The following is an 18321-nucleotide window of genomic DNA, read 5'->3' as shown; positions in this document are numbered from 1 at the left end:
TGTCATGGGAGGCATCTCTGCAGAATGGCAAAGCCAATCAGTTCCTGGCCAGTCAACTCAGTTACTAGGTTAGGCAAATACTTCTGCTTAAGGAGAGGTAGTTACCTCAGTGGGGGTCACTGGAAGGACCTCAGCAAATATTTGCAAGTTACCTCGTGATGTTAGAAACTCTTCTGGCTTCTTTAGGGAAACTTGTTTTTTCAGAGCTCTAAGGGCTTGGGGTATGGCTTTAAACTGGTAAAGCACCAGCCTAGCCAGAACAAGACCTAGGTTCACAGTAGAACCATCACCACCACCACCACTGTAAATATAAATAAATAATAAGTAGTGCCATTTCTTTGTGGGACGAAAATGACTATGCAAATATTTATCATTTGCGTTAGAGTGATTTTTGTTTATCAGCGGACCATCACGTACTCTCACAAGAAAGACAGTGAATAGCCTTGTGAATATATTGTTACACAAGTAAGGAAATGTGTATGTGTGTTGGTCATTTTAGTTGATGATGTCCAGTTACTGTCTAGAGTTGGTACCAGTCTGCCCTGACACTAGTAGCAGCAGGCAGTTTGTTTCCCCATAGGCTGACTACCACACTGTGGCAACAGACCCAAGTTTCCGGCCATCTGAAGAGTGAAAAAATGATCCATGGGTGCTGTTCTAACTCTCCTTAGAATTGAACTTAGACAATTCTAGAAGGTGCCAAAGAATGAGCCCAGGGAGGAAGGAGAATTGGTTCTGCCTTGAGAAGGGGTTAGGTGATGAGAACAAATGTAAGGAGAGAGTGAAGAGGCAGGTGTTCAGGCAGGAACGTCCCCTGCAGGTCAAGAAGGTAAGTGTAACGTTGCAGAGCACGTTGAGAGAGATAGCACGCCCAGTAAGATTGCAACTGGTGCAAACTGGAGGATGGCCAGAATATAGAACTTTTACCCAGTGAGGGTAGAATGGGAGCTCATTTAGACAGGATTGAAACATGATCAATCTCTGTTTTCTCAAAAAATAAAATATAGCCCTGATCAGTAAAAACTAAACATCAAACCAAATTAAAACTAATCCTCTCAGGCTGTGGTGGTATACCCCTGTAATCTCAGTACTTAAGAGGTAGAGGCAGCAGCAGGCTCTTTGTATTTCAGATCCCTGTCTGCATTGAACTTCTTGATACTCTTGGTTTGTCCGTACTTTACCACATGGCTGGGTTTTAAATTTTTTCCTTCTAAATAGAATTTTATTGTTATTAAAAAAGTGTTACATAGAGGGGCTGCCGTTTCACATTTCAGATAATATGTACATTTCTCTTTTGATTGATGTCACTCATTCTTTCTCTTTTCCTCAATGGTTGTTTTTTTTAAAAGATAAGTATTAAACTAATTTATGTAAATTTAAAAAAAAAAGAGGTAGAGGCAGGATTACAAAATTGAAGTCAGCTTGCCTCCAAAAACTAATGGAATAACCCGTCCTCCAGGAGAGAAGTTGGAAATGTAATAATAACAAACTATTGCTCTGAATCTTGAAGGAAAATGGGAGAATATTAACATTCTTAATTCTCTTCCTTCCTCTTTTTTACTTTAGGGGAAGGTATCTCTTGAGTCACTCAAGTGACTATCTGTCTGTCTGTCTGTCTGTCTGTCTGTCTGTCTGTCTTACCAGTCCTGGAGCTTGAGCTCAGGGCCTGGGCACTGAGCTTTCCCAAGGCTAGTGCTCTACCACTTGAGTCACAGCACCACTTCCAGCTCTTTCTGTGTATGTGTACCCAGGAATCAAACACAGGACATTCTGCCTGTTTGGCAAGCACTCTACCACTAAGCCATGCTCCCAGCCCAACTCTTGAGTTGTTTATAGTGTCAAATATATGACTTACAGCTAGCAAGTCTCAAAACAGTAGTTCTAGAAATGTTTTGACAGGGATTATGGCTTAGTTTCACAAAAGCTAATGCTTTTCGTGGATTTATAGGATCTGATTTGTGACCATGAGAACTGGTTAAATTGCTTATATCATTTCACATTATTTATAATGTCATTTTATGTATATGGTTTGAAAGACCAAAAGATTTAGATAATATCAACGTGAGCTTTTCTTTTTTTTAATTTAATTTTTTATTATAATGTATAGAGGGGTTACAGTTACATTCGCCAGGTAGTTAAGTGTATTACTTCTCACACAATAATGAGATTTTTTTCCTGATACTAAAAGCACAAAAGAACAACAACAACAACAAAAAAGAAGTACATGAATTTGAAATGTGTACTTCTAACAACACTATAAATATTTGTAAGTAGCTGGTCAATTAAAAGCTAAAATGAGCTGGGTTCCTAGCTGCTCAGGAGGCTGATATCTGAGGATCATGGTTCAAAGCCAGCCTGGGAAGGAAACTGAGAATCTTCTTCTTTTTTTTTCTCTTTTTTTTTTTTTTTTTTTTGTCAATTGTGGAACTTGAATTCTGGGCCTGGGGTTTTATCCCTGAGCTCTTCAGTGCCACTTCTGGTTTTCTGGTGGTTGATTGAAGATAAAAAGTCTCACAGACTTCAGTGCCCAGGCTGGCTTTGAACTGCAGTCCTCAGATCTCAGCCTCCTGAGTAGCTAGGATTACAGGTGTGAGCCACTGAGCCCAGACAAAACTAAGAATCTTATCTCCAATTAACCACCAAAAATTTGTAAATGAAACTGGGGCTCAAAGTGGTAGAGCACTAGCCTTGAGCACAAAAGCTCAGGGACTGAACTCAGGCCCTGAGTTCAAGCCCTAGGACCAGCAAAAATAAATAAATAAATACAAATTTAAAATTTAAATGTGAAAAGACAGTCCACAGCATAGAAGCTAATATTTTCCAATTATATATCTAAAATTCAGAATATATAAAGAACTCAGCAAAAAAAAAGATGAACTAAAAATGGACCAAGTATCCAAATATTCTCCAAGAAGACTTAAGAGATGAAAAGACGTTTATCAATTAGTTATCAGGGAAATAAAAACCTAAACCACATTAAATAAATAGCCAATTCACATCCTTCTACAATTGTAAGTTACAGATGACTATAATAAAAAGATTTAACTAGATGATAAGTTTGACAAGCATATAGATAACTGGAATGTTAATATATTGGCTGGCAAGAATGTAAAATGACATCCTTGCTTTGGAAAATAGTCAACATTTTGGCAGCCCCTCAAAAATTAAATGCAAAGCTGAAGTATGTTAGAGGGCAAGTGAAGAAAAAAAAAAGAATGGGTACAAGAATGGAGAGAGGCAGGGTGAACAAATGCAGTCACAGCCCAGGTACATATGTAAAAGCTGAACTACATAACTTGAGGGGAGGGAGGAGAGGGAGGGAAGTAGAGGAGAACAATGAGAGTGTGACACTCATCAACATGCATTGTACTCAGAACTGTACTTGGGAAATTGTAACCTCTTTGTACTAACCGCTTAGTAATTAAAAAAATGTAAATGAAAGTCAGACTTACCATCCCACTCCCAAATACACAGCCAAGAAATCTGAAACCACATGTCCATACAAAAACTTGTACATGAGGGTTCACAGCAGTATCACTCATATTAGCCAAGCGGTGGGAACAACTCCAGTTTTCATCAAAAATGAGAAATATATTTAGAATATTACTAATTGGAATAATACTCATCCTCTAAAAATGAAGTATTAACACATACTACAACATGAATGAATCTTGAAAAAGTTATGCTAAGAACAAGGAACCAGTCACAACCATTCCATGTATATGAAGTGTCTACAACAAGCAAAGCCAGAAAAACAGGAAGTTAGTTGATTGGAGAACTGAAGTCTGGCTCAAGTGGTAGAGCACTAGCCATGAGCAATAAAAGCCAAGTAAGAGGATAAGGCCTGGAGTTCAAGCCCCATTACCAACACACACGCACGCACGCACGCACGCGCACACACACACCAAGGTTAATCAGGGGCTGTGGAATGAGGAGACTGGGTAGTGTGAGCTCTTTACAGGGTGATGATAGGTTCAGGAATTAGTGTGATTGATTAACTTAGTTAATTGATTAACTTTTAAATATTAAAAAAGGTGTATTATGATGTTTGATTGTATCTAGATTTACTTATGTATCTACTTAGTTTCTTAACAGTAGGGATTGAATTTAGGGCCTCTCACTTGCTAGATAAGTACTTTACCACTTGCAACCCAGCCTCAGTCTTGCTTTTAGCTTGTTTTTCAGATAAAGTGCTATGCTAACATTACATGGGCTGGCCTCCAACCATGATCTTCCTGTCTCCTCCTCCTGTGAAGCTGTGATTACATGTGTAAACTCTACATTCAGCCTGAAATCTCAATCCTGAATAAACTTTGGCCAGGTCGTGGGTGTTTTATGCCTATAAATACTAGCTACTCAGAAGGTTGAGATCTGAGGATTACAGTTCAAAATCAGCCTGGCAGACAAATCCAAGAGCCTTATCTCTAATTAACCAGCAAAACAAACAAAATAGGAGGACTTGTTCAAGTGGTAGAGTGCTGGTCATGAATGAAAAAAACTGAGCAAGAGCATGTGGCCCTCAGATCAAGCCCTTGTTACTGGCACAAGAGAGAAAAAAAAGTTTCCCTATGAAGTCAGAAAAAGTAGAGTGTTTATTTTGTTTATTTTGTTTGTTTTGTTTTTTGCCAGTGCTGGAGCTTGAACTCAGGTCCTAATCACTGTCCTTGAGCTTTCCTCAAGGCTAGGGCACTCTGCCACTTGAGCCACAGCACCACTTCCGGCTTTTCTATGTATGTGGTACCGAGGAATTGAACCCAGGTCTTGGAGTATGGACAAGCACTCTCCCACTAGGCCAAACTCCCGACCCAAGTAGTTCATTTTTTATAGAACAAGAAAAATTTTACTGTACTTTGTTAAATAAATGCCACAGATTTTCAAAATACTCTTTAGCTTTTCTACTAAAGGATGAGACAGGAGAAAGAATCAGAGAGGAACTTAAGAGTGGAGGGAGGGCCGGTCACCCCTGGACAGGGAAGCCACACCTCAGCTGGGAAGGGGCATGGCACAGAGTGACAGTGAAAGAGGCACAGGAAAAAAATGGGCATAAAAAGCCAGGGCTGGCAAAGAGACAGAGCTGTGGACAGCCACTGTGACAGCTCATAGATCTTGGGAAACACGTCCAGGAAGCTCTGTATTAACAGCCCAGAATAATGGAGAAGGCCTTTCTATTCTAATTTTTCCCAAATTACATGGGAAAATGCCAGGAAGGGGCTCATTCCCAGCCCAAGGATTCGCACAAGATCTCTTCCCTCGCTACAGGTATCCATTCTTCACCCACCAGTGTCTCCTGCACCTCACCATTACTTGTAACCAGATGAGCCTCTTAACAGGCCTAAAATTTTCCTCTAGCCCTTGTCAGTCTTTCTCTCTGCTTTCCCATACAGCCAGTTGATTTGCATTTTCTAGAGTTTTCCATAAGTGGAATTGTACAAGGTATACTCCTTAACAGACTGCTTATCACCTAATAGGCTGGTGTCTTAGAGATGCACTCCTGTGCACTCCTTTATGACTGCTGAGTTGCGTTCTGTTACATGAATGTACTACTAGCCTTCACCTTGAAGGTCAGAAAGGCAAGGCTCAGAGAGCTGAGAAATGGGAGTAATATAAGACCTCGGAAAGGCCAGAGTGCAGCTGGATGGGTTGGAGGCATGGCCCAAATGATAGGATGCTTCCCCTGAGAAGTTAAGCCCCAGGTAAGCTAGAGGACCTGAATTCAGTCTGAGGTACTGGCTTGTTTGGGACTGTTTCCAGATCTGCTCTGATCCAGATATACAGAGAGGGAGGTCACTGCTGCCCCTCTTGCAGTACATTCTTCAGGAGGTTAGGAATTGAGAGCCGCCCATACCTAGCAATAATTGCAAAATGTCTTTTACTTCTACTGGGTTATATCACATGGGACAGAGTACTCTCCTCCATATCAACCACAAGATATTTATTTCTATCAGAAATGACTTTAAAGATGCATGTTTTGCTCATCATTTTGACTTTATAGAAAAAATAAACACAAGAATATAATAACATAAGCCAAAAGATGTATAATTACATATTAATAAACTATAAATAGAAAAATAGACTTCATGTTTATTTCATATTCTTTCTCATAAGTTCAAAAACAAGAAGCATCTCCTCTGCGACAGTCTAGATTTTTCATCTTAAAATTTAGTTAAGACTCATCCTTCCACATGAGTCTTGGGGACTCTTTTTTTTTTTTTGGTGGGTCCTGAGGCTTGAACTCTGGGTCTGGGTGTTGTCCCTGAGCTCTTCAGCTCAAGGCTATGGCCCTATTCTTGGAGCCACAGCCCCACTTCCTGTTTTCTAGTGATTAATTGGAGATAAAAGTCTCACAGTCTTTTGTGCCTGGGCTGGCTTTGAACTGGGATCCTCAGATCTCAGCCTCCTGTGCAGCTAGGATTACCGGTGTGAGCTACCATGCCCCGCTTGGGGACTTTTAGAAACATTATTTGGTTGTTTTTTTCCCTTAAAGATGTATTTTGTGCTTAGATTACAAATACATCATACAAGATGGCTGATCCAGGAAAGAAATAAAATTAAACCAAGGGAAGAGCTGGAGAACCAGCTGTGAAATAGTTTAAAGTCTGTCCCATCCTACCAGCACTTTGTAGATTGGAGGAGCAGGAGGAGAGGGGGAAGGAGGAGGGAGAGGAAGAGGAGGAGGGGGAGGAATCCCACAAAACCAGCTCTATGACTCCCACCTGCCCTGCCACAACTTCCCAGGCCTCCCATTGACGATGGGAGCTTTCTTCCCAACTATAACTGTTCAGCTCTTGCGGATCAAGATTCTACTCTGCCCAGAATCCTAGGGTGTACTCCATCTGCCTGCACTCCTGGAGCCATAGGCTGGTGATTTCCAATGCTTTTTGACAGTAGACTGCCTTCTTCAGTACTATCTCTAAATTCTGCCTTGGCTTGCCTGTGGACCGTTGATCCTCTGGGAACCTGGTAGAAGCTCAGATTCCCCACCCTTGCCCCACCTACTTCCCTATGCAGTTGGAATGCTCATTTGTAAGATCCCCGGGTGACTTGATGATGAATCTAAACCAGTTGTTCTTCCACTCTGAATTACTTTGGAATCAACTGGAATATTCTGTTGAGGCACTGGAGGACCTGATGCAAGGACCATGGTCTGAAGACCTATTCTCTAAATGATCGCAGAGAGGAAGGGAACCCTTAGCCATAACTGGGTGTCACTGGAACCCCTCTACCTTCCAACTCAACCAGGCTAAGAATCCAGGAATGTGAATGCTCCATACAGGCTGAGATATTGGCCTCTATCTTTTGGTTGTTTTAACATCGCCATCTGCTTGAACAGATCTGTGAACAAGAGGCCATAGGGCCTCTGGTCAAAGCCAGAGAAAACAGAATGTGTTTTCCTCACCTCTAAAACAAGCAGTGCCTTCATGCTACAAAATATACCCAAATGCACAAAGCAGAGACCTTGCAGAAGCAAAATGATTTCCAAATAGAAATCTTTTCCAAAGAAGGTCACAGCAGCTGTGGTAGAGAGTTATGTTTGACTGGAAGAACCCATTGCATAGAAGGATGGTCTACTTTGTCTTCACCAAGAAACAAAAAATATAAAGACTCTCTTACAAGCCAGGTATCAGTGGCTTACACACATAATCCTTACTCAGGAGGCTGAAATCTGAGGATCGTGGTTCGAAGAAACCAGCCCTGGCAGAAAAGTACAAGACTCTTATGTCTAGCCTGCTGGAAGCTGGAAATAGAGATATGGCTCAAGTGGTAGAGCATCAACCTTGAAAAAGCTAAGGGCAAATACCCAGGTCCCTAGTTCAAGTACCATTACAGGTATAGATAGATAAATTTACGTGATAGCTACACTGCAGGTAAAAGTAATAGCCAGCATTGTGAGATGCTTTCTCTATGTCTGTGTAATTGATCACAAGTGTTATTTGAGTCCTACCTAGGAGGCAGACATCACCATCTTCCTAGAGTAGATGTGAAAACAAACCACAGAATCATTATACACTTCACCACAGCTCACAAACACAGCATGACATCCAGACTATACTCCTAGCCTAAGACCACACTTGGTTACTTAAGACTCTGAACTATTGGACACAGCTAGGATTTTAAGATGGGGGGGGCGGTGAGGGAGAGGAAGAGAAAGAGACAGAGAAAGAAAGACAGACAAAGAGAGAATTAAGTCTAGAAATTTTTTTCTAAGTATTTGCATGAAGGTAGGAGACACAGTCTTACTGACAGCCCTATTTTATGAAACAGATCTAATTGTAGCTCTTCTGTTGGAAGACAAGCTGTTGGCATCTTCACACCTAGTTCCTTTGCTTTGAGCATAAAGACAAAACCCCAGACAGGTCCTTAGAGGGGTGTGGCTCTTATTGTAAATGGGCAGATGCAGAAGTATACAGGCAGGGAGGCAGGGTTAGGGTTGTCATGGAGACCAGTAGAAGCCTAGACTGTGTGTGCCATGCATGCTTAGAGGTCTTGAATTCCATCCCCAGCACCACACAAGAAAGTTTGAGTAGAATGTAGGATCTGAACACCTGTTACATCCGCACCTGCGGTCTGGTCTGGGGTTCGTGGGAGGGTGAGCATGGCAGTGGTAGAATCTAATAGCTATGTGTTGGAGGCATTGGTATGATGCTAAAGCAGGCCTCCACTCGTGGAGGTTCCTTGTCACTTGTTGGTCTCCACAGGGCATTGAAGACTTGGGTAGGGGGCTGCATTCTCCCAGGGACTCACAGGATAATGAGGGACTTGCTGTTGATTCTGTATATCCAAAAGGCCTGTGCCTGCCCTCTAATCACTCATCTAGTCAAGTGCCATAGAGTGGAGAGCACAAACTACTCAGGTTCTGAACCTGTGGACTGGCAAGAGTATAAAAGGCCGAGTCATCCCTCTGCTACTTGTTGTCTGCCCATTAAATAAATGACTGGAGAAGACATGTGGCTGGGGTTCCCATCTTTCTTTCTTTGTTTCTTCCCCCCCCCATGCTTCTTTCTTTTTCTTTGTGTGGCAGTGGGGTTTGAACTCATCGTATCACAGCCTGCTAGGCAGAAGCTCTACCACTTGGACCATACGTTTTGGCTTTAGTTGTTCTTCAGGTAAAGTCTTGTGGTTTTTGCCCAGGACAAAAGTAATTGGGATAACAAGCATGCCCTACCATTCCCAGCAAATTTTAGATTTTATTAATTTCTTGTTAAAGTCACTACGACTTATCAGTAATTGTTTCCACTGGTATTTCTTTTCTTTTTTTTTTCTTTTTTCTTTTGGCAGTTCTGTGCCTTGAGCTCAGAGTCTGAGCACTGTCCTTATGCTTTCTCAGGGCTAGAGCTCTACCACTTGAGCCACAGCACCACTTCTGGCTTTTTTTCTATGTATATGGAATTGAACCAAGGAATTGAACCCCAGTCTTCATGCATGCTAGGCAAGCACTCTACCACTAGGCCAAACTCCTGGCCCCTCCACTGATATTTCTTGAGTGGCCCATAATTGTTTCTCCTTGAAGTCAATTGAATTTTTATTTAAAGGATATCTTTTCAGGATAGATTTACATCTAATACAATTTTTTTCTTTTGTTCTGCTTAGTTCCATATGTGTTGAAGAGCTGTGCAGAATTTATAGAAACTCACGGCATTGTGGATGGGGTCTACCGGCTTTCAGGAGTCACCTCAAACATACAGCGGCTGAAGTAAGTAAAGAGAATAATCTAGAAGAATTCTCCCATGAGCCCTCCTCTGTCCATCCTAATCTCTGTCTGCCAGTGCTAGGGCTACTAAAGCAGCAGACTTAGGTATTTTGTATATTATTTTTAAAAACAAAAGGACTGCCATCAGTGTTGTTTTTAATTATATGTTCTTTGATTATAAAAGAACGTTTAAAACATGAAGATCATTCTTTTTAAAAAAAACTTTTTTTGCCAGTCCTGGGGCTTGAATTCAGGGCCTGAGCACTGTTTTGAGCTTTTTCAAGGCTAGAGCTCTAGCATGTGAGCCACAGCACCACTTCTGGCTTTTTCTATGTAAGTGGTACTGAGCAATGAAACCTGGGCCTTTGTGCATGCTAGGCAAGCACTCTACCAGAATGCCAAACTCCTGGCCCCAAGACCATTCTTATTACAAGATAAATATGGAAGATTTAATACAACTCAGTTTTCAGTCTCTCCTCCTATCTGGTTTCTGCCCCTACTCTATAAATCTTCCTTGTTACACCACAGGAATACAGTTATACCATAGAGAGAAAGTATCCTTTTTACTCTTGGGGAAGCAGAAAAGTTTGGTCAGATACTGGTGGCTCATGTATATCATTCTAACTACTTATGAGGAGGTTGAGATCCAGAAGATTACAGTTCAAAGACAGCTTGGACAAAAAAGTCTGTGAGACTCTATCTCCAAAATAACCAATTAAAACCAGAGCTACAGGTATGGCTTAGGTGGTAGAGTGCCAGCTGACCAAACTCAGGATCCTGAATTCAAACCCGAGAACCAGCAAAGAAGAGAAAGGGAATCTGTTCATCACAGCATAAATTGTTTTCCTTTGTGGTGCTAGAGATCAAACCCTGGTGTGCTAAACTACTGAGCTATCCCAGGTGGCCATACATTTCAATGCGTTTATCTTTACCTGTTTCTGTTAATTTATGAATGTGACATGGTTGTTCAGACAGTACTGCAGTTTGAAAGTGAAGTCTCCCATTTATAAGGTAGGTGCAGTAGCCCTTGAGCTATGCCCCTAGCTCTCTTTCTACTTTATCAATTTGTTGGATAAGGACTCCCAATTTTGCCTAGGAGCCAAAATCAGACTTCAGTCCTACCATGGCTTCTCCATAGCTGAGATGATAGGGTGCAGGAGACCCTACTCTGCTTACTGACTGAGATGGCATCTCGCTAACTCTTGTGTGTGCTGGCTTCCAAGGGAGGCTTCCTGACCTTTGGCTTCTGCGTACAGCTATTACAGACATAAAATAGCATTCCTGGCTCCCACCAGTTCCTAAAAGGGCAGAACCAGAGTAGAAACTAGCAGTAGGCAGTTTTGAAAATGTTAGTTCTTTTTATTGCCAAGAAACCTAACATATTTTACAACTCGAATTTCTCTCTTTCATGTGCGTTGAGAGAGAGAGAGAGAGAGAGAAAGAGAGAGAGAGAGAGAGAGAGTGCGTGTGTGTGTGTGTGTGTGTGCGTGTGTGTGTGTGTGTGTGTGTGAGGTCTCTGAGTCTTTTCACTCAAGGCTAGCCCTCTGCCACTTGAGCCACAGTTCTACTTCTGGCTTTTTGGTGGTTAATTGGAGGTAAGTGTCCCGTGGAATTTCCTACCCAATTGGGCTTCAAACCACAATCCTCAGCTCTCAGACACCTGAAACTGGTGAAAGCCATCAATGCCAGCTAAATTTCTCATTTTTAAACAAGTTATTAACATGGAGGTGTTAGGATATGTTGTAGAAGGGGAAACCAGGGGTGAGCCTGGCCTGGAAGTACATACCTGTAATCCCAGCATTTAGAAAGCTAAGGCAAAGGGAGGGTTAGGAGTGTGAAATCAGCAAGGGTTACATAGGAAGTATGGAAAAATAAAATAAAAACCTAGAATCAGATGGTGTTCTCAGACTCTCACTATTGCTTGCCTACGACGTTTATAAGCTTGGAAATCCTGAAGGAGTCATCACCAGGCAGCCTAGGGCATCAAGAGATAGTTCATTAAAATTTTCCCAAACCTTGGGTTAGAGTCTCCAGATAAAATGGGTTTGTTCCCAGAGCTTGTGGCGATGAGTGATAAGGGTCTGCTCTGCCCTACAGAGTGCCTATCTGGCAAGAAAGTGAAGTTCACTTTGTGCAATGTTTTGGAAAAACTGAAATCTTAATGGGCCTCTTGCAGATTGGTTTCAAGTTTCCCCAGCGCTTCCAACCAAGACTTACTTGCAGATATAGTGCTTAGGGGAAAAGCTTTTGTAAATGAGATTTATGCCTTCAGGTCACAGCTGATTTTGCTAGAACAACCCAGATCTGCACTGGCAAGTCTTCCTTGTGCCTGGAGTAGAACTAAGATAAAAGAATAGAGTCAGTAAGGAGGCTGAGATCTGAGGATTGCCAACCTGGGCAGGAAAGTTCATGAGATACTTACCTCCAGTAAACTACCCCCCGCCCTGACCCCCCAAAAAAGCTGGAAGTGAAACTGTAGCCTAAGTAGTAGAGCTTTGAGGAAAAGAAACTCAGAGATGGTGCTCAGGCCCAGAGTTCAAGTCCAAGAATGGCTGTATACATATATATGCATATAGATATATATGTACAGATCGATTGAGTGTGGTAGCTCATGCTTGTAATCCCAACACTCAGGAGGCAGAGTTTCACTACCAGCCTGGGCTAATAGAGCAAAGACCTTGTCTCAAGAAAGAAGCCACGCTGCCAAGTGGCTGAGACCTGGAGTTGTTATATGTCATCTGTGTTGTTTCAGGCAAGAGTTTGTCTCTGATCACTGTCCGGATCTGACAAAGGAGGTGTACCTGCAGGATATCCACTGTGTGGGCTCCCTCTGCAAGCTCTACTTTCGTGAGCTGCCCAACCCCCTCCTGACTTATGAGCTCTATGACAAGTTCACGGTGAGTGTTTGCATTTCCTTTGTGGTTACGGGTGACAGGCATGGATGGGCCAGAAAGCATTCTGACACTAAAATAACAATAATAAAACTGGCCAGCTGGCTGACATTATCTTTCTTTGCTCCTCGATGAAGGAGGATGGCGTGGGGAGGAAGGGAGGGTGGTAGAAACTGTTGGCTTGATTTTGCCTTCTTGAATTTTGAGTTTCATGTTGTTTGTTTGAAGAGCTGGGTTAAATTATTTCCATGTTTAGTCATCTGAATGTGCCTCATTGTATAGGGAGGAAGCAGAGAACCAGAGAGGTAAAGTAGCTGGCCCAAGGTCACATAGCAGAGGCAAAACAGGAATCTGAGACCCCCAGTGCTTCACACCCTGCGGCTTCTTTTTTGACCGAGCCATTCCCTCTGTGTTTCTTTTGGAGGTTGGGGGAAGAGGTGATGGTCAAAGGGAGACAGAACAAGACTAGAGACCAGGCATGGCCATAAACACCTGTAGTCTCAGCTACTCAGAAGGAGGATGGAGGCGCAAGACCAGCCCAAGCAAAAGATAGCAAGACTCCCATCTCAACAAATAAGCTTTATATGGTGGTATATTCCTGTAATCCCAGCTAGAATTAAAGTAAAATGGGCTGGGAGTATGGCTTAAGCATCGGAGTACCTACCTATCAAGCACAAGGCCCTGAGTTTCAAACCCCAGTCTTAACAAAAATTAAAAAATAGCAAAGTAATCATACTCAACAAAAGGCTGTTTGGAAAAAGGAGAAAAGTAGAAAGGAGCTCTCTGCGTTCTCTCTCCTTACAAACCAAAGAGAGATGCAATGTTACCATTCCTCAATCTTCCATTATTTGCATGGTGTTTTTATTTTCCCAAATCAAAACAAACCATTACTGCAAAAATTAAAGAAATACAAGGTATAAAGAAGAAGTTCCACATCCCAGGTAAGTATATAACACTTAGTCTCTCTGTATCTTCCTCCCTCCATCTCCCTCCTCCTCTCCCTCCTTCCTCCCTCCCTCCTTTACACACATACACACACACACACACACACACACACACACACACACACACCCTTTTTTCACACATGTGGCTATGTTTTCTGTTAATGGAGACACGATTATGTGCTGTCATGCACATCATTTCTGAAGACAGTCTCTTACTGATTAGACACTTAGGTTCTTGACTGTTTTCTTTTTTCTCCTCAACATTTTATTTTTCTAAACATAACAAAGATCTGAGGATCATGTTGAAAGCCAACAGAGTAGGAAAAGTCCCTGAGACTCTCATCTCCAATTAACTAGGAAAAAAAGTCAGAAAAGGAGCTGTGATTCAAATGGGAGAGCACTAGCCTTAAATGAAAAGGTTAAGGGATGACACCCAGCTCTGAGTTCAAGCCCCAGAACAGGCACAATAAATAAAGAAACCTTGTAATAAATGATCGTGTGCACACATGTCCTTAGAGAAGGATCACTGGGGTATATTTACCTAACAAAGATGTCCTTTTCAACTTTTGGGGATTTTCAATTCCAAGAATTAAATCCAAGACCCAAAGTGAACACCTTGCAAGTCTTCATCCCTGGGTCTCACAGCTCCAGTTTATGTTGATTTGTTTGTTGGTTGATCTAAGGATTCGAACTCAGGGCTTCACACTTGCTAGGCAGGTACTCTGGACTTAAGCCACACCAGTTCTTCAGGAGTTTTTGTCTTAAATTTTGTCATGTACTACCAAATAGTCCTCTAAAGGGTTAGGAAAGCACTTTTCCTTCCCTTTAGCCTCACCCATGAGTCTCGATTTATTAAATTATTTGCCAGTCTGAATCAACTAAAAATACCATGTTACGGATATCTTAATTGTACATAAACATTATTGCTTATTTGTTTGCATTTGTGACCCTTTTGTCCATAGGACGACCTTCTTCTCATTAAGATAGAATAGGATATCATTGTGCTATGATTTGCACAAGTCTGTTCTTAAGTATATTCTATTCTAGTTGTTGGTGGAAAGGGTTTTGTGTCTAGAAACTCAGAAGAAAAGACCTGTCAGTTTTATTTTTTATTTTTTTTTTTGAAAATTTCAACTGGAGGAACTATATAAGAAGAACATAGAAAACATCTTAGACATTCAGTGGTGAAATTGTCACTTCCTATAATGCTTCTCAAAACTTTTAGCATATTTTTATTGTTATTATAAAGCCATCTTGAACAACAGAAATTTATACAGATCTGGAGACCCAAAAGAAGTCTGCATTCAGTTTCATTGGGCTGAATCCCAAACTTCCACTGGACTGTGCTCTTTCCAGAGTTCTAGAGGAAAACCCACTGGCCTCTCCCAGCTTCTGGTAGCTGCTGGCATTCCTTGACATGTGACTACATCTCTCCAGTTCCTCCTCCATCCACTCTCTCTGGGGTCACAGTGTCTTCTGGTTGTGGCAAACCCCCATCTACAGCCTTCTTTTAAGCATACTGAGAGCTGATATGAAGGTTCATCCAGATAATCAAGGAAAATGTCCCAACTTCAGGGTCTCTAATTTAGTCAAATTTCCAAGATTCTTTTTCCATATGAGGTAACACTGACATATTCTAGAAATTGGGACCTGCTTAGCAGTTGTTCAACCTAAATTCCACATTTTAATTATCAATAGGAAAAAGCACAACATTTCACAATTAAAACCTCGGAAAAATCTCATTGGATATGATTCTGCCACTGAGCCAAACTTGATACTTCATTTTGGAAAAATACGATTTTATTTAGATGGGTCTGGCTGAAATCATTATATTAAAGTAAGGGAAGTTGCAGGTTCTGAACTTTAGGGAAGGTATTGACTTGGTACTTGTTTTTTTTTCTTTTTTCTTTTTTCTTTTTTTGGTTTGTTGTGGGACTTGAACTCTGGGCCTGGGTGCTCTCCCTGACCCTGAGCTCTTCAGCTCAATATTAGTGCTCTACCACTTGGAATCACAGTGCCACTTCCAGTTTTCTGGTGATTAATTGGAGATAAGAGACTCATGGACTTTAGTGCCCTGGCTGGCTTTGAACTGTTATCCTCCTGACTAGTTAGGATTATGCGCATGAACCACTGGCATCAGGCCTGACTTTGTTTCTTTTTGTTTGTTTCTGCCATTAATGGGGTAGTCTCTGAGCTGTTTTGTTCTTCAAGGCCAGGGCTCTACTGCTTGAGTCACAGCTTCATTTGCAGGTTTTTTGTTTGTTTAGCTGTTAACTGGAGAAAAGGGCTCACAGACTGTTATGGAGAGTGGGGAGAAGGTTCTTGAATGATGACTCTCAGATATCAGCCTCCTGCGTAACTAGTCACAGGCATGAATTTGTTTCTTTGTGAGTCCATCTTCTTCAGGAGGACAGGAATTGTTTTTATTTTACTCCTTATTGCATTTCTTCCCCCTGCTTTCCAGCTACTGAAAAATGGAACTGTTACTCTGGCAAACATTTGCTGGCAGGTTTTGTCATCTGACATGTCACTTGAAATAAACCCCTGATGCCTGGCTAGAGGCAAAGACAGGCAGGCTGTGAGCTCAAGATGGCCACCAATGAGGACAGAGCCGCTCCCATGTGAACGGAATCCCTCAGTCCCAGACCAGAGTAGCCATCCTGCCAGGAGCCCTAGAGAGGAAAGGTGCTGTTGCCCCAGCAAAGTTGGCATCGATCACAATGGGAAATGGTCCCAGGCAGAGAACTGTCCTAGAAATGTGCCTGGTTGACATTATCAAGCACAAAGCGAAATATTGACTCATTCACTTATTCATTGACTCATGCACTTATCCATTCCACTCAACAAATGTGTTTAGTAAGGAAGATGTGAGCAGGAAAGCCCCTACTACATGTCGTTGGCAGGCATAGCTCCACAGACTACAGATTTAATAATAAACAATAGATACAACCCTTGCTTTGTTGTATCTGGCATTTCAGTGGAGGAGAGGGAGACGATAGATCTCTAGTGAGAACTGTTGATAAGTCCTCTCTCCCAGTGGTAGAGGGAGATCGCTATTTTAGGCAGGATAATCAGAGCAACTCTATGAAGCAACATTTAAACAGAGACAAGGGTAGAGTGTGGTAACTGGCTATGATCCTATCTGGGTAAGGAAGGTGACAGGAAGGTACAGAGGTATAAAGGCCTTGGTTTTGTTTTTTGTTTTTTGTTTTTTTTTGGGGGGAGGTGCTAAGCTGGAGGGAAGCCAGTGTGGCTGGCACAGAACAAGCCAGGGGCAGAGGTAGGAAGAGGACCAAAGGAATTCACAGATAACCCTGTCAGCTCTGGTACTTGCTTCTGCAAGTAGAAAAGGGAATGTATATAAAACTAACTTTCCTCTGTGCATTTTTTATGCATTGATTTCTTAAAAATCCTATGCACAAATTATTTTTAAAATTTTGACTTTATAATTGAATACAGTGTTTTTATGATTTTTAAGTAAGTAATAGACCCTGAAGCAGAGCCTTGGGATACAGTTGGAAGGGAGAGATCTTCCAGGATTGTGATAGACCACAGTTGGGGTCCAGGGAGGGTTATCCAAGTAGCAGTGTTTGAGCTTCAAGGGAAGGGTGACTTTGGGGAAAACAGAATAACCCAGAGTAAGTCTCTGCTGACAAGGTGAGAACACAGCTAGTGGTTCGTGTCTGTAATTCTAGCTTCCCAGGAGACTGAGATCTGAGGATCAGGGTTTGAAGCCACACCAGGCAGGCAAATCTACGAGACTCTTTATTTCCAATTAACCAGCAAAAGTTGTTCTTATAGATATCAAGAAAGGATGCAGTACAAATAATAACAGATCATATTCACCCTAGCTCTTTGGAGATTTGAACATTAGCCAGATTGGCCTGGCTTTGTGTTGAGTGAAATTGTCTTCCAGACAGAAAATTATGGTGGGAAGATTTTTACCTCCCCTACTGCAGTTGTCTAACATCCCATCCCTGTGGGAGAACATAAAGCTAAGACCCCTCGAGGAGGAAAAAAAAAGTCATTAGGATCTAAAGAGTTGTGCGTGGGATAAGGTAAGGGTTGGATGGGGAGAGATTGTGAAGAAATAACATAATAAACCAATCCCAACTGAGAACTTCCCACACCAGATGGGCCTGCCCTGCCCTACACACTCAGAAAACAAAGATATTAGCAACTTCCTAAAGTATTAAAGGAACTTTCCATGAGAGCTACACCTTTATTCCCCAGACACTTTAAAAACAAAAACGGGAGTGGAGCAGTGATTTGTGCAGCTTTATCCTGGCAGGGCAGCAAGAAGAAGCCTCTGGCGCCTCCCGCTGTGCTTCATTAACGGCCTTGGAGTGTCCACCCGGCTTCCTCTAGTGGGGCTCTCCTTGCCTGCCAGAGCCCTGAGCCGCTGCACAGCCCTGTTTGCTGATACAGGCTCTGAGTGAGAGAAGGGAGGTGTCTGGATTTACCCAGGGGGCTCCACCTGACCCTGGCCCTCCCCATCCCTGTGTCTCACAAAGCCAGCACAACAGTAAGAAGTCCCTAGCTAAGAAGTCCTAGCAAACGCTCCACAAGACTGGGACACCTGTGACTGCAACACCCCACATTGCTCCCCCATTCCGCTCAGGAAAAGAGACCTCAAGCTTTCTCTGTGGTAAATTGTGCTGCTTTGAAAAACAGTGGGGCTTCAGCCAGGCCACAGTGGCTCATGCCTACAGTCCTAGCAAGTCTGGCTGGCTAAGATCTGAGGACTACTGTTGCAAGCCAGCCCAGGCAGGAAAGTCTGTGAGACTCCAATTTCCAA

At 42.2% G+C, this 18321-nt stretch overlaps 1 protein-coding gene across 1 annotated transcript in view; it reads left to right on the top strand.

Moving 5' to 3' along the window:
- Arhgap31 (Rho GTPase activating protein 31) overlaps positions 1-18321 on the top strand; it is a 108513-nt gene that overhangs the window by 65686 nt on the left and 24506 nt on the right. Inside the window, exons 2-3 of the mRNA XM_090345903.1 lie at positions 9589-9691; positions 12441-12585. Coding sequence (XP_090202029.1) covers positions 9589-9691; positions 12441-12585 — 248 coding nt within the window. The remainder of the gene's footprint in view (positions 1-9588; positions 9692-12440; positions 12586-18321) is intronic.

This window comes from Megascapheus bottae, chromosome 1 (assembly GCF_031878675.1).
Source record: "Megascapheus bottae isolate mThoBot1 chromosome 1, mThoBot2.hap1, whole genome shotgun sequence".
Classification (NCBI taxonomy): domain Eukaryota; kingdom Metazoa; phylum Chordata; class Mammalia; order Rodentia; family Geomyidae; genus Megascapheus; species Megascapheus bottae.
The sequence above is the reverse complement of the archived record's forward strand: the minus strand, read 5'-3'. Positions and strand labels throughout refer to the sequence as shown.